General features: G+C 42.4%; 1 protein-coding gene across 2 annotated transcripts; it reads left to right on the forward strand.

The window, feature by feature from the left end:
• The first annotated feature begins 1,770 nt into the window (after nt 1–1,770).
• LOC115135200 (synuclein-like) lies at nt 1,771–14,016 on the forward strand. 2 transcript variants are annotated; one of them, XM_029669630.2, is made up of 6 exons: nt 1,771–2,110; nt 7,818–7,859; nt 8,011–8,138; nt 8,991–9,020; nt 11,809–11,847; nt 12,413–14,016. In XM_029669630.2, the coding sequence occupies exons 1-5, from the start codon at nt 1,990–1,992 to the stop codon at nt 11,845–11,847; spliced, it is 360 nt and encodes a 119-aa protein (XP_029525490.1). In that variant the 5' UTR covers nt 1,771–1,989; the 3' UTR covers nt 12,413–14,016. The 2 variants fall into 2 exon arrangements, with proteins under 2 accessions (XP_029525490.1, XP_029525491.1); XM_029669631.2 differs by lacking the exon at nt 8,991–9,020 and having other exon boundaries at nt 1,777–2,110.
• Nucleotides 14,017–14,524: the final 508 nt, after the last annotated feature.

A 14,524-nucleotide genomic window follows, 5' to 3' on the forward strand; every position in this document is an offset into this window, starting at 1 on the left:
CACAGTGTCTGGATCTCTATTTCTTTCTGGATAATGTTGAGTGCAGCCGACATCAATAACAACTTGTGTTTCTCTGATAGAACATCAAGTCATGATGACCATAAACCCTGTTTGAATGTTTCCCTCAATGGCACTACAGCACTCTCCTTATAGAAAGTCCTGAGCTTTATTAAACTGAAGCATACGTACATATACAATGATACTACTGTATATTTATTTACCTATATCTCTAAAAAAATCTGCACCACCATTTAGTATTACCATGAGTTTGGATAGCTTTTACAGGTCAGGTAATCTAAAAGGGCTCTCTGCCATTCACTTTGATGTAGAGTGGGGGGATGCTGTGTGTATTGAATGGATGTGCTTTAACAGCCATGTGTAACTAGCTTCACAAGCGCTAATTATAGCTCTGGGCTTCATGATGGGGCGGCAGGGTAGCCTAGTGGTTATGGTGTTGGACTAGTAACCGCAAGGTTGCAAGTTCAAACCCCCGAGCTGACAAGGTACAAATCTGTCGTTCTGCCCCTGAAAAGGCAGTTAACCCACTGTTCCTAGGCCGTCATTGAAAATAAGAATTTGTTCTTAACTGACTTGCCTAGTTAAATAAAGGTAAAATATTTTTTTTAAATGATCCATTCCCCCTCCCAGTCCTCTTGGTACGAGAGATCGAAGTGGCATCTCAATTTCCAGGGAGAAACCTGCTTATTAATGTACGAGTGAGTGTGGTGTATATACAGATGTAGGATCTTAATTTGACATATATTGTCACAACGAGAATAATCCTGCAGCAACAATATTTGAATATTTGGTCCATAATGTTGCTTGATCAGTGGTTAGGCTTTTAGCTGGCCAAAAATAGGCTACATGAAAAGTGCAATACTGTTAATATAACCATGTGTTAGTGTGGGTTTTCAGTGAATTTATGTCAATCAAGAAGCTAATTTCCAGGAAAATTCTCAGCAACAAAACAGTGATCAAATTAAGATCCTACATATGTACCGTCTATCAATTATAGTGGGATGTACAGTATGTACAATACAGATGTAGGATCTTAATTTGATCACCCTGTTGCAGGAGAACATTCCTACAATGCAGAACATGTTTTACTTGTAGTTTACTAGAGGTTTAAAAAGGCTTAAGTTTGCAATTTCCACTTTGAAATGTCAGACTTGATTTTCCCTCACAAAAAAATGTTTCAACCCCTACAAAGAGTACCATTAATTATAATCCACATAATAATTCACATTTCCTGTTGCTGGAGGATTATTTTCCTGCTCTAGCAAACTGGCTCAAATTGAGATCCTAAATCTGTATGTTGGAGGTGCTGCTGACTTCATAAAATGAATTTTCATGGAAATGGGCAATAAAGTGTATCTCATTGAATCATCATATACTGCATTGTATCATATCAATATATCAGTGTCTGTATAGTATCTTAAATGTCGTGAGGGAGAGCAGAGAACTGCAGTTTTGGTGTTGAATAAAATGGAAAAGGTGTCATTCTAGGGTTGACACACAGATAAATCCAGTCTTGAATAATCCACTAATCCTATTTGTATTTGCCTCTGTGTGCACGATAGCAGAAGAAATGGGGGTAGGTAGCATAACTGAGAAATGCAGCAGTATCTTGTGGAATCCATCTCTGCCTTTCTGCTCCTCACCCACTTGCTCTCCCTTTTTCTACTTCTTCTCTCCCATCTCTCTCTCCCAGCCTCTCCACCCCCCCCCCCCCCACCTCTCTCCCTCTCATTCGCTCAGCTGCTCTCCTTGTTGAGGGTGTTCCAATCTGCCTCAGCAGTACAGATCAGTCCAGCCCCGCTCTCTCATAAGAGCAGCTCATGCACGTACGCTCGCACACCCAACACGCAGAGATACACACTCGCAGGCACGCTCACACACACCGACAGGCACACCGAGCAGCCTAATCTACCAGCTCCAAGACGCAGCCAGAGCCAGCTAAAAGACACAGCCCCATAACAGCAGACCAGCATGGATGCACTGAAGAAAGGATTCTCAATTGCCAAGGAGGGCGTCGTGGCAGCAGCGGAGAAGACCAAGGCAGGGGTGGAGGAGGCAGCTGCCAAAACTAAGGAGGGAGTCATGTATGTGGGTGAGTACAGGAGTGGTGATGATGGTGAAGGGTGTGGAGGATAGACCGAGGTGGTTAGCTGAAAATAGTACATCACAGTTTTTTTCTGTGGGATAATCTGGTTTCCGTTTTGATCCTGTGACGCTTGCCTGCTGTGCTTGTTTTTTGATGGGTGAGTGCACTGGTCTGTCTGCGATGTTTGAATAAAATGGGATCCACATCCAGGCAGTGCATGTGCTAAATCTTACTCGTGATGGAAACATAGATACTGTAGAAAGCTGGAGGGAATTTTGAACAAGGAAAAAGAGAAATATGACAAAGGACCGAAGGAGAGGGGCAAAGAGAATGGAGAAGAGCAGATAAAAGGGGCAGAAAGGAAGGAAGATATTTATTTATTTGCACATGCCTCAGGCACAAGATGTTCTAATTTAAGAGGAAAAAGTCTGGTTAAGCAGTACTGAGGTATTCTATTCATTATGTAGTGGATATTGGCCAACAAAATATTGTCAATAATATTGATGGTCATATAAATTAAATGCAATCTCCTATCTCTCTACATGTGACACACACACATTTTAGAGCAGGGGGAGGTGATTGTACTATAATATTGCTCAGTGTTATCAAGCTGAATAGATGTGTGTGTGTTCAAATATTTAGATGGGTGTGTATGTGCTTGTTAGGTTGTATGTGTGATAGTACAATATGGTGCTACCGGGGTGAGAGGGAGGAGTCTCTGAATCTGCTATGCCACCCACCCACATGCCTGTCTGTCCGCTGCAGCAGTGAGATTTATCATGGGCGTCTCGGAGCGTGACTAATGCAGCTCGCCCCATGGTCAGAACCCCCCGTCAGCCCAACCCCACCCAACTCGGCACAGGCCAGTTCAACAGCCCTGAGCACCACTAACACATACAGAACACTGAGACATCGAGAGAACACTGACACATTACAACACTGAATCATACACAGATTCATACAGAATGCTGAAACATGACTGTCACTGTCTCTGTTACAGCGATGACAACCTGGAGAAGAGGAAAGGGAAGAGAGGGAAGGAGAGAAAGAGGGCAACGATAAACAAATGAATGAAACATTTGAGAGTCATCTGATTCCTGGTTTAATTTCCGGTAAAAGGAGGGGAGAAGAGAAAGGGAGAGAGAGAGAAAAGAAAAAGAGATCATGAGAATGAGGTAACAAGACAATGAATGAATGGGTGGCGTACTCTCAGATTCCAATAATTACAGTTTCTCATTCATTGGCTGTCAATAAGCAGAGACAGAGGACGAGGCTGTGGGATAATCCTTATCCATTAATCCAAAAATCATCCCCACCACAGGGGATCCACCCTGTTCTGCTGAAGGACCTCGTGGAGCCATTCAGCCACAGAGGGCAGGGCCCATCACATTTCACTGGTTTATTGATCTTCACAGCGCTGTAAAGAGATCACCTGACCTCTAACATTACTGCTCAGTCATATCTTATCATCAGCTTCATTTTTGTCTCCTTTTTAAAATCTTTGTCGTTCTCTCCTCTTCGTCTGAAAGCCAATGCAGCGTACCAATCCCCCCCATCCCTGTCAGTGTGAAGCCCTATATACCCATCCAAATTCATCACTGGACTTACTGTGGCTGGGACAGTCAGATCTGCCTTTCTATGATCAAACAACTGTCAGTCTTGAGACAGTGGCTCTCCTTCACTGCCTGCACCTCTTCTCAGTGAGCGATCCTGACAGACAGATAGCACTGATAAGTGGACTGTGGGGTGGTGGTGGGGTGAAGGAGGTGGGGGTGGCAGAGATTGGAGTGACGGCTAAAAGAGTGGCAGCATTCTACTCCGGAATGGCAAGCAGATATGCAGACAGACAGCCATAGAGAGAGCCCAGTGCCCTACCAGGGGAGCTAGCTGCGGGACTAAGAAAAGAGGGAGTGCCCTGAGAGTGCGGTCGGAGCAGTGAAGCGTGCTGAGCGTACTGACACACAGCAAAGGCCCACCAGGCATCAAGCACTTTACTGTCTGAGTCATCTACGGTATGAGAGAGAATGGATTAGGATTTTTTTTTAAAGAGGAGAACCGTCTCAAATCCCCCCCCTGTCCCTGATCTGCTGCCTCGATCTACACTGAGTGCTAATCCTTTCTGTCTGTCTGTCTGTCTGTCTGTCTGTCTGTCTGTCTGTCTGTCTGTCTGTCTGTCTGTCTGTCTGTCTGTCTGTCTGTCTGTCTGTCTGTCTGTCTGTCTGTCTGTCTGTCTGTCTGTCTGTCTGTCTGTCTGTCTGTCTGTCTGTCTGTCTGTGTGTGTGTGTGTGTGTGTGTGTGTCTGTCTGTCTGTCTGTCTGTCTGTCTGTCTGTCTGTCTGTCTGTCTGTCTGTCTGTCTGTCTGTCTGTCTGTCTGTCTGTCTGTCTGTCTGTGTCTGTCTGTCTGTCTGTCTGTCTGTCTGTCTGTCTGTGTGTGTCTGTGTGTGTGTGTGTCTGTCTGTCTGTCTGCTCAGCTGCTCCTGGGTGGGTGGTAGACAGTCACGAGGCCTAGTGCTACAGGATGGTGAGTGTGAGGAGGGGAGGGAGGGAGAGAGGTCAGAGTTACCTTTGTATATATGCACACGTAATCATCCCATTATGTCTGGATTGTGCCGCTCTCCATTCAGCACCACATTCACTTAGCCATTTTGTTCTCCCTCCCTCTGGTCTCGCTTCCTCTTCGGTCTCTGACAGAAGTGTCATCTTATCATAGCAGGATGTGAGGAAACTCTAGACTACGACAGTGTAAATTAATCAGAGAGAGATGCAATGGAACCCACCTCAAATGAACACCCTAAACACATCATTGTTGTGCAGAGAGGCGTTCATGTGATGCTAAATATCTCTCTCGTGACAGACTAAACAATTGGCTTGCCAGCGTCCATGTGAAATCTGGTTCTGGGTGCAGAGATTACTACATACAAAATCAAAGATGCTATCACGTTCTTACGAGACAATGAGGTGCTGTATTTCAGTTATCTTCGCTCGTAATCACTCTAACATTGTGTTTTGTGTGTGTGTAGTCATGTAATTATAGTATCAGTATCTACCATCTTAGCTGCAGGGGAAGTATTTGTAACCACAGATTGTTCGATTCCTCACAAAAACTGACCACGTTACAGTGTCGACAGTTGCTTGGCGATATTACCTCCTCTGTATTGATTACAGCATTGACAATACAATAGCCTGGCTCTTGTGTCTGTCTGTGTTCTACATAGGACAGGAGGACTTTAGCCCATGGCAATTTCTACATCCCCAGTACTAAATTAGCCCATTGTCGTGTAGGGAGTACAATAACAATGACACGCTTGACAAGAGAAATGTGTTTTTGTGCGGGGACTGGGAGGGACTTTCAAACACGTCTCCCAGCTCAAAGGGTCAGAAGGGAGAACAGAGCAAGGCTTATTGTGTTGGTGATTTGAGTGGGAGGGAGGGGGAAACCCACTCCAATGCTCCATGCCAGTTGTTTTGAGGACGTTGAGTGGGTTTGGCTGGCCAGCAGGACTCGACCCATACAGTTCTGTGTCTGGTGGAATGACTGACCTTTTCTTCCCTCAAGGACTCTTTGTGAGGCAGAGATGGGCTGAGCTCCAAAGGGCCCAGAGAGAATGGGAGAGAACAGACAGTACTGGACCAGCTGAGCAGAACCCATTGATCTTTAAACAGACACCAAGGATATGGCCCTATAAAATAACCATGAGAGAGGGAGACTGTTTCTGTGCCCAAATCATTAAGTATTGAAGTGTTAGGGAAGCCTGTAGATGTTGATCGGGCTTGTACACTTCTCTACATATTGATTTGGACAGTCCAATTTGTAAGTCGCTCTGGATAAGAGCGTCTGCTAAATGACTTAAATGTAATGTAAATGTTAAGGTAAAACTTTTAATTTCGCTCTGTACTCATTTTGGATTTGCGATCAAATGTTTCATGAGTCGGCAGTACAGAATGTCCCCTTTTCTTTGAGGCTATTTTCATACATGTTTGTTATTTAGAAATGAAAGCATTTTTTTGTGTATATAGTCCGAGCAAGGAAGTTAACCCACTGTTCCCCGGGCGCCGAAGATGTGGATGTCGATTATGGCTGCCTCCCGCACCTCTCTGATTCAAGGGGGTTGGATTAAATATGGAAGACACATTACAGTTGAAGGCATTCATCTGTACAACTGACTTGGTATCCCCATTTCCCCTCCATTTGAAAGTGTTTTAAGTATTTGTACAAATGAACGTATGTGTATTAATTCCTAGCACGCAATGATTACATCAAGCTTGTGACTCTACAAACTTGTTGGATTCCTTTACAGTTTGTTTATATGAAGAATGATGAGTAAGAAAATTACAGAGGCATAAATATCATACGCCAGAAAATGCTATAACCTCCCCTGTTATTGGTAATGGTGAGAGGTTAGCATGTCTTGGAGGTATGATATAAAATGCTAACCTCCCCTGTTATTGGTAATGGTGAGAGGTTAGCATGTCTTGGAGGTATGATATAAAATGCTAACCTCCCCTGTTATTGGTAATGGTGAGAGGTTAGCATGTCTTGGAGGTATGATATAAAATGCTAACCTCCCCTGTTATTGGTAATGGTGAGAGGTTAGCATGTCTTTGAGGTATGATATAAAATGCTAACCTCCCCTGTTATTGGTAATCGTGAGAGGTTAGCATGTCTTGGAGGTATGATATAAAATAACCTCCCTGTTATTGGTAATGGTGAGAGGTTAGCATGTCTTGGAGGTATGATATAAAATGCTAACCTCCCCTGTTATTGGTAATGGTGAGAGGTTAGCATGTCTTGGAGGTATGATATAAAATGCTAACCTCCCCTGTTATAGTAATGGTGAGAGGTTAGCTTGTCTTGAGGTATGATGTAAAATTAGCCTCCCTGTTGTCTTGGTGAGCGGTTAGCTTGTCTTGGAGGTATGATATAAAATGCTAACCTCCCCTGTTATTGGTAATGGTGAGAGGTTAGCATGTCTTGGAGGTATGATATAAAATGCTAACCTCCCCTGTTATAGTAATGGTGAGAGGTTAGCTTGTCTTGGAGGTATGATGTAAAATGCTAGCCTCCCCTGTTATTGGTAATGGTGAGCGGTTAGCTTGTCTTGGAGGTATGATCGTTGTGCCTCTGTGACTTTCTCACTCATCATTATTCATGATTCCTTCATGATTATCTGTAATCATGGTAGCATTCATGTAGAAGTGACCAGAAACATATTCTATTTTATTTACATTACTTACCATTAATTTCTATTGGGCACAAAATCATCTGAAACACAACCAAAACAAACTTCAAATGCATCCAACAAGTTTGCAGAGTCACAAGCTTGATGCAGTCATTGGGTGCTAGGAATATGGGACCAAATACTAAACTTGGTGTATTGTATGAACATACCCTAAAATAAAAGGTGACATTCTGTACTCTTTCCTCATATGAAACATATGAAACATCTCAAATCCAAAATGCTGGAGTATAGAGCCAAATTAAACATTCTAGCTTCACTGTCCAAATAAATTGGTAGTGAAGTGTATAGTATATTGTACAAAAATTGGTGTCCTTACTGAGCTATTCCATATTACCAAATGATTTTGAAGCTGCATTGATAGTGGAAGGGGTGAGTTACCCCCCATCCAATGTTAAGCTCTTTGAGTTTGAGAAACGCTATTTAAACATAAATCATCGACCTCTTTTTAAGAAGGTTGTTTCTCTCTTTTACAGGGAACAAAACAAAGGACGGGATGGTAGCAGGTGTGAACACAGGTCAGCGCAACACTACCCACAGAAAATACACTGCATTACATTTCTAACTATACAGGGATCAGACTCACACAGGTTTTTTCACATACCGAATTCTGAGGAGAAACATTGGTCCAAGGACAGAGTATGACAACTCCCTGTCCCCTTTTCCCAGTGGCCCAGAGAACGACTGACCAGGCCAATATTGTCGGGGACGCAACGGTCGCCGGGGCCAATGAGCTGTCTCAGCAAACAGTGGAGGGGTTGGAGAATGTGGCAGTGAACTCCGGATTGGTGAACCAGGTGCGTCACATCCTGCCTTTTCATATTGTGAAGATGACAAACTCCTTTCCTCTACAGGGAACTGTGGGCTGGTCGGTTAGAGGTGGTTGAATTAAAGCCATATACAGTTATAACAAGGGCTGCAAAGCTATCGGTAATTAACAGGTCATGTATGGTAACTTTGGGAAATTATACTTGAATAACGTATACCGAATGCATTAGTTTATAGTATTCCTTTTTATGTTCTATACATATGAGTCCATATTGTCCATGTGTTTCTAGTGGAAAGACCGTAGGGTTCAAGAGAAAATAGCCTAATGAATGAGAAAAGCATATAATCAACAATGGCACTCTTCTAACTATTGTCTTTTTTCACAACTCTCACCAGTTTGACCCCACAGCCTGACTAGACATAACAGTAAATATAAATCCGGGGACATTCAAATTAGTAGATATGTTATGTTTGGTATGGTTTTATAAGACCCAAAACGCTCTGAAGTACCCAAAAAGGCCACTAGATGTCATCTGATAAAATGTCATATTCCTTGAATGTTCCCAAAATTCTGGTAGTTTACTGATAAACTTCAAAAGTTTCCAGTATTATACCCTCCCCTTTGCAACCCTAGTTATAACAGAGTTGAGATCAGCCTTGGGATTCCAGGAGAGGAGTCTTCAACATGTCCTTCTATCAACAATCTAATCCTGGTCAAAAACACTGATTGTTCGAAGTTGACTTGTGTGCAAATGTCTTGTCAGTTATAAGGAATGCTGAGTTAAAGGATCAAAGCCTACTTGGACCTTTCGTGTCTGTGAGTGTTGTTGGTAACTTGTATTGTTTCTTCTCTTTCCATCCATAACTGGGGTGTCTGACAGGAACAGGGACAGGAAGAAGCTGTAACTGAGGTGGCTGGTTCTGTTTTGGAAGGGGGGTGTGGTGGAGAGTTTAGTAGAACAAACGAATGAATGAATGCACTGCATGATGCTTGCTGCCTTTATTGCCTTGTGATTGAAGCACCATTACTTTATATGCAGTAATTAGCAGTCAAGGTGGATGCTGGCTGGTAGGCTACAGTGGTGTTTGGGTGCTGGTTGGCTTGAAGGAGGACAGATGGATGTGCGACTGCTCAGCTCCAAATGAGTCAACATTTCCTCAAGCTGCGAGTGTATGTTCACACTGGGTAGAATTCCAACCCACGTGAAACGTGGGGATATGGAACGTAAATACCTTTTCATGCACTTTTCTATCTCTGCGTTTTCTGACCTTGAATTTAAGCATGAGAATAGCATGCTATTCAAACGCTATTAGTTTGGGGTGGAGATGGAATAAATGCAGTGTGTCTACAGCTACACCCTATTCTGACCTTGACTTAATTCCACCATCTTTACGCACAAGCAAACCATGAATAAGGTCTAGCGAACCTGCCGGGTCCTTGTTTTCTTTTTCCCGATAGAAATATCACCATTCTATATGCACTATAATTTACAACTTGATAAGAGGTCAATGAGTAATGTGTTTGGATAAGGGAATTATACATACAAATGACACTTGTTATGTGGCAGAAAACTGAAGGATATTAACTTTCCCACAGTAAAGTTTAAGAAACGCTGTGCCATTATGCAGAATTTGTATGGCCTTCTACCTTGCAGAGATGGGCACTCTCAAATGTCATTTATTTTTATTTTTGGCATTACTATGTCTTAATTATCATGTTAAATATGAACCACTATCCGTATCGACCGTCTGCAGGCCTAATAACCGCATATTCAACTGCCAATTTACTGTTAGTTCCCTTCAGTTGGTATAGCCTGCATTATCATTCCATTTAATTACATTGTTTCGTTTACCTTCATTTGTACACTATTCTTCCTACATTACCATGGGTTGAAGAACTGAATGTGGACATTTTCAGAAAGAATCAAACCACCTTTTTTTTTTTCGTGAGTAAAGGCTCTTCAAACCTGTTTGATTCAAAAATAATTTCCTAAACCTAAAATAATTTACAAAATGAGTATTTTTTTAAACTACCAATTGGTGCTGAAACTAAGACGAACATGCATATATTTAGATGGCTTTCCAGCAATGATCTCTAATATTCGGAACCCTTTCTCTCTATATATTCCAGTGAGTGTCGAAAAAAATCTAATTTAAAAAGGTACATCATATTTAAAGGATGGCTTAAGATAAATGTACTGAAAACCCTACTGAATGAAAATTCAATGAGAAGATCTGTTGGCCAGCAAATGGGTTTTTAGCGATTTGAATGACATTTATTCAGAGCGCGCAAGGTTTGCCACACCTGCAGAGTCTGAATATCAAATACAAGAGAAGTGTGTAGGAAAAGAATACATTTCCTAAATCTGAATCGGCCCCATTGAGAAAAAAATTGCAAGAACACCCCAAATCATACAATGAATACAGACCATTGAAAAGATGTTATGAATTTAAAAGGTAGAGTATAGATCCCTTTCAAATATGAAATGAATGAAGGTTCATTTAAAAGCTGCCCGCCAGTATGTTGTGGTCATTTGTAGTGCAGTAAAGATGGCGGTGTCTCCGCTACATTAACATGCTTCTCCTGCCTCTGACCCAGCAGGCTGGGCTCTATGGCTGCAGGACAGATGGAGTGTACTCTGGAACAACATCTTTGTTTGTTCACAGCATATTGATAGCATTACTTAATTCCACTCAATTGAAATATGTTCTTTGTTCTTGTTTGTGGGTGTGGGTGAACATGCAGGCATGCGTGAGTGTACGTATGCCGGCGTGCGTGTGTGTGTGCACATTTGTGTGTCCTTTCTTCTTTCAGGCTCTTTGTAATATAAAACAAGATCCAGCTGTAATTAAATCCACAGCCCTAACAATCTCTCCATCACTCCTCACCGCAGCAGGCAATCAACCCCCTTCCTTTTTCAATCTCCCATCGCTCCATCTCTCTCCCGGCTCTATTATATGTTCATTTTCAAAGGCACTAAAAAGCCTTTTGTAGGAGAGTACAGTAGAGGCAAGGTCAGAGTAAACAACCGTAGACATACTATGATATGGCACAAATCATCCCCATTATCACATTTTCCGTCACTGTTATAGAATGTGGTAAGGACATGATTGCGGCATCTTCTTGCTAGAATTATTACCCACCGGTTCTAATCAGAGGAATAATTATATTGGTGATTGAGCTCATAATTATTCCCACAGCAATAACATCATATTAACATTTCTATAACCAAATCAGGTGAATAATGCTACTGCCATGAATAATCACAATCAAACTCCACACCATTCACCAAACAAATATCCTAATTCCATGCCAGAATCAGAGTCAGAATTATAATTTCTACCCTAATACAGATGATTGCCATGGTAATTGTTGGGCATTAATCAACTGAGGAAACTATCAAGGATCTTTTCTCCCGAGTGCCTGAGCCCCTGATATCTCAATTCATTGTCTGAGATGCCTGTGCATGTCGATTAACCAGAACCGTGGTTTGAAAACACTAACATCGCTCTTTCTCTCCAGCTTAACCCTCCTCCAAATCATTACTCACATGCTCAGCTGGAGATTACATCAGAGGAAGTTGTCATCACCATTCTCCTCTGTAGCAGCATGGGTGGCTGCAGAAGTAGTAGTAGTAGTAGAGACTATGTATATATTAGTTCTCTTGCTAATCCGCTTTCTTTGTTTGTGCCACTCAGGGTGACTTCTCACAGGGAGCTGAGCAGGCCGGACAGTAGGTGAGTGTGTGTTTGTACTTGTATGGAGGTGTGTGTGGTCATATTTATGTGCAAGTGTTTACGTATAGTCAGGGAGCAAGGTGGTATATCCTCTTGAAATAGCGATATGTTAATTTGATGTGCTTGAGGCAGTCCTAAAATTGATGTGACATTTGATGCAGTATCCAAATAACAGCAGGCGATCTACTAATATGTAAAGGTAAAGCGTTTAACTTAAGAGCCATGGCAAAAAGCCTCAGCGCACAGAGTCAAAATGGACATACAGTGACAGGTATGGGGTTAGGTGTGAGGCATGGGGTTAGATGTGAGCTAGGGGATTTTTTTACACCTGGGTATCAGTCAACCATATCCTAATGCAGGAACTACATGTTCTCATATATTGAAAGCACACCTCTTAATACATGGGGACTGAAAATTAGGGTGGCACCAAAGATGCCAGATAATCCACTACTCTGCCAAAACACACATGTTGGCAAGTCCATTTTGATGAATACATCTGCAGCAGAAATATGTTACTTCTGCTTCTCTCACTCACAATATTTAAAATGTTCTTTCTCTCTCTCAGGAGTGTTGGTCCTGACCTCAGTGATTAGCAGCGGTCTCCCTCGTCTTCTGTTTTAGAAGAGCTGCTGCTTGTCCTGCGTATCCCATCGTCACCTCATGGGTCCTGGGGAACCTTACTGCCCCCAGCGTCTCCTCTCTGATGCTTTCTTTGTGTGAATCGATGGAAACAACAACAAAAAATCCAAAAGATCCTCCCAAAACAACCCTCAACCACACAATAAACACTCTACACATTCCTACCCTAATGCCTTTACCGTCCATATACCTCATCCCCGACATTTACCCACCTTGCCACTGTGACCATCCTCACCACCCCATCCCCTGTGCCCACTCAAGATCACCTTACCACACATACAGTACACACACGCATATACACCACAACGTTGAGAATGACTTCTCAGAACAATATATATTTTTTCTCCCCAAGAGTTTCGGCAATGTGAGACTTACTGGTAGTGTTCACGCTGTCAGCTAACGTAACACCTGTACTTATACTGTAGATTTACTTATGTCAGTGTATGCTTTAGTCAGGTTTGTTGATTAATATATGTTTGAAGCCTGTGTATATTTAACCCCTTGTGTCTTAATGCCTGACATCCCCTTATTATGACAGATCGGGGTTCAGGGTCGGAGTGAAAGTGGAGTTATGGGTTAACAGTATCATATTGTCTGTTTTACTCCCCGTATTCACATGACCGATCACGTTACCCAGTCTCACACCTTCAATGGGGCTGCAATACATACAGGGAACTATGTATCTCATAAACAGATACTGTCTGGTGTTTCCAGCTGTCTTTCCACTCAAACCTGGGCCTGCAATTATAGCGTTATCAAAGAGAGAACGGATACATCAGGAGTTTGCAATGGCCTTTATAATTTCACTAGTTGCAATGAAAGGCAATAAATAAGATCTGTTGAGGTGTTTTTGCATGTGATCAGATTAAAGATAAAGTGCCCAACAGATTCAGTATGTAGGCCTACCTCAGAAGTGGATGCAAGTAGTCGCCAGGTGAAATACCTTGACATCAGTGGTGGCTGGTGGGAGCCGTTATAGGAGGATGGGCTCATTGTAATGACTGGAATGGAATATATGGAACGGAGTCAAATGTGGTTTCATGTCATTCCATTTATTCCATTCCAGCCATTACAATGAGCCCATCCTTCTATAGCGCCTCCTACCAGCCTCCACTGCTTGACATCCCATACATCTGGTCTCAGAGGAAACAAATCTCTCCACCCATTCGTCATGCTTTTACTGCTCCGTCATACAAGACACACCTCCTGTCACTCAACAATGTGCCCTGGCCCCTCCTCTGTGTCTGCTCCCCTGTCTAAAACAGGTATTTTAAACCATTACAGTGTTTGCCCTTTGAAGCCATCTGAAACGAGACTGCATGTTGCCTTACTAACAACCAGACACATACTCAGACACACATTCATTGGTACTAAAAACAACCTCACAAATGAAAATGCACATATCACACATTTATCCAAGAATTAGAGGTGACACACATTCACACAGACATGCAAATATATGTTGGTATCAAAGCAGACTCTTTTATAAACAGTACAACTGAACTGAAATAAAAATGTTTAAATCCAAAATACTTTTTTTCTGTGTTTATTATCTTTCACTGTGGCATAATAATTTCCCGAGACAATACCAAATTGAGGCAAACATACCTAGACTGCTCATTTGAATTATTTACACTTTCTATTGCATGATATTCTTGGCTACACCTTTATTATTCTCAGCCCACCCACCCCACACACATCTGTGCAGTGGAGCATAATTACTGCCTCTATAAATAATACCATACAGTGTAAACTGGATGACCATTCTGCTATTTTATTGACTTGCTGGCTGCTGTGCTGATCTGCAGAGAGACCAACAGCAAAGGAGCAGTGGCAGCAATAGACGTCACACGCTCTCCCAACTGCCACCTGGTGTTGAGTGGTGAAAGCAGAGCGCTTGGCTTTTGTTAGTAACAGCCACAGAGCTATTACTTATTTAAGCCACACGTCCTGCACTTCCATTTGCATCAGAGTGATTCGCCAGGGATAGGAGAAGAAGCAAACACACCTTCACCACTCAAAGCATGAACACATACCT

Source organism: Oncorhynchus nerka, linkage group LG10 (assembly GCF_034236695.1).
Source record: "Oncorhynchus nerka isolate Pitt River linkage group LG10, Oner_Uvic_2.0, whole genome shotgun sequence".
NCBI lineage: Eukaryota > Metazoa > Chordata > Actinopteri > Salmoniformes > Salmonidae > Oncorhynchus > Oncorhynchus nerka.

Excerpts from the sequence above, each read along its gene's own strand:
- LOC115135200 (XM_029669630.2), top strand. The coding sequence starts at position 1,990 with ATGGATGCACTGAAGAAAGGATTCTCAATTGCCAAGGAGGGCGTCGTG. Across the intron at positions 2,111-7,817 it reads GGAGGGAGTCATGTATGTGG|GGAACAAAACAAAGGACGGG; the intron begins GTGAGTACAGGA and ends TCTCTTTTACAG. Across the intron at positions 8,139-8,990 it reads ACTCCGGATTGGTGAACCAG|GAACAGGGACAGGAAGAAGC; the intron begins GTGCGTCACATC and ends GGTGTCTGACAG.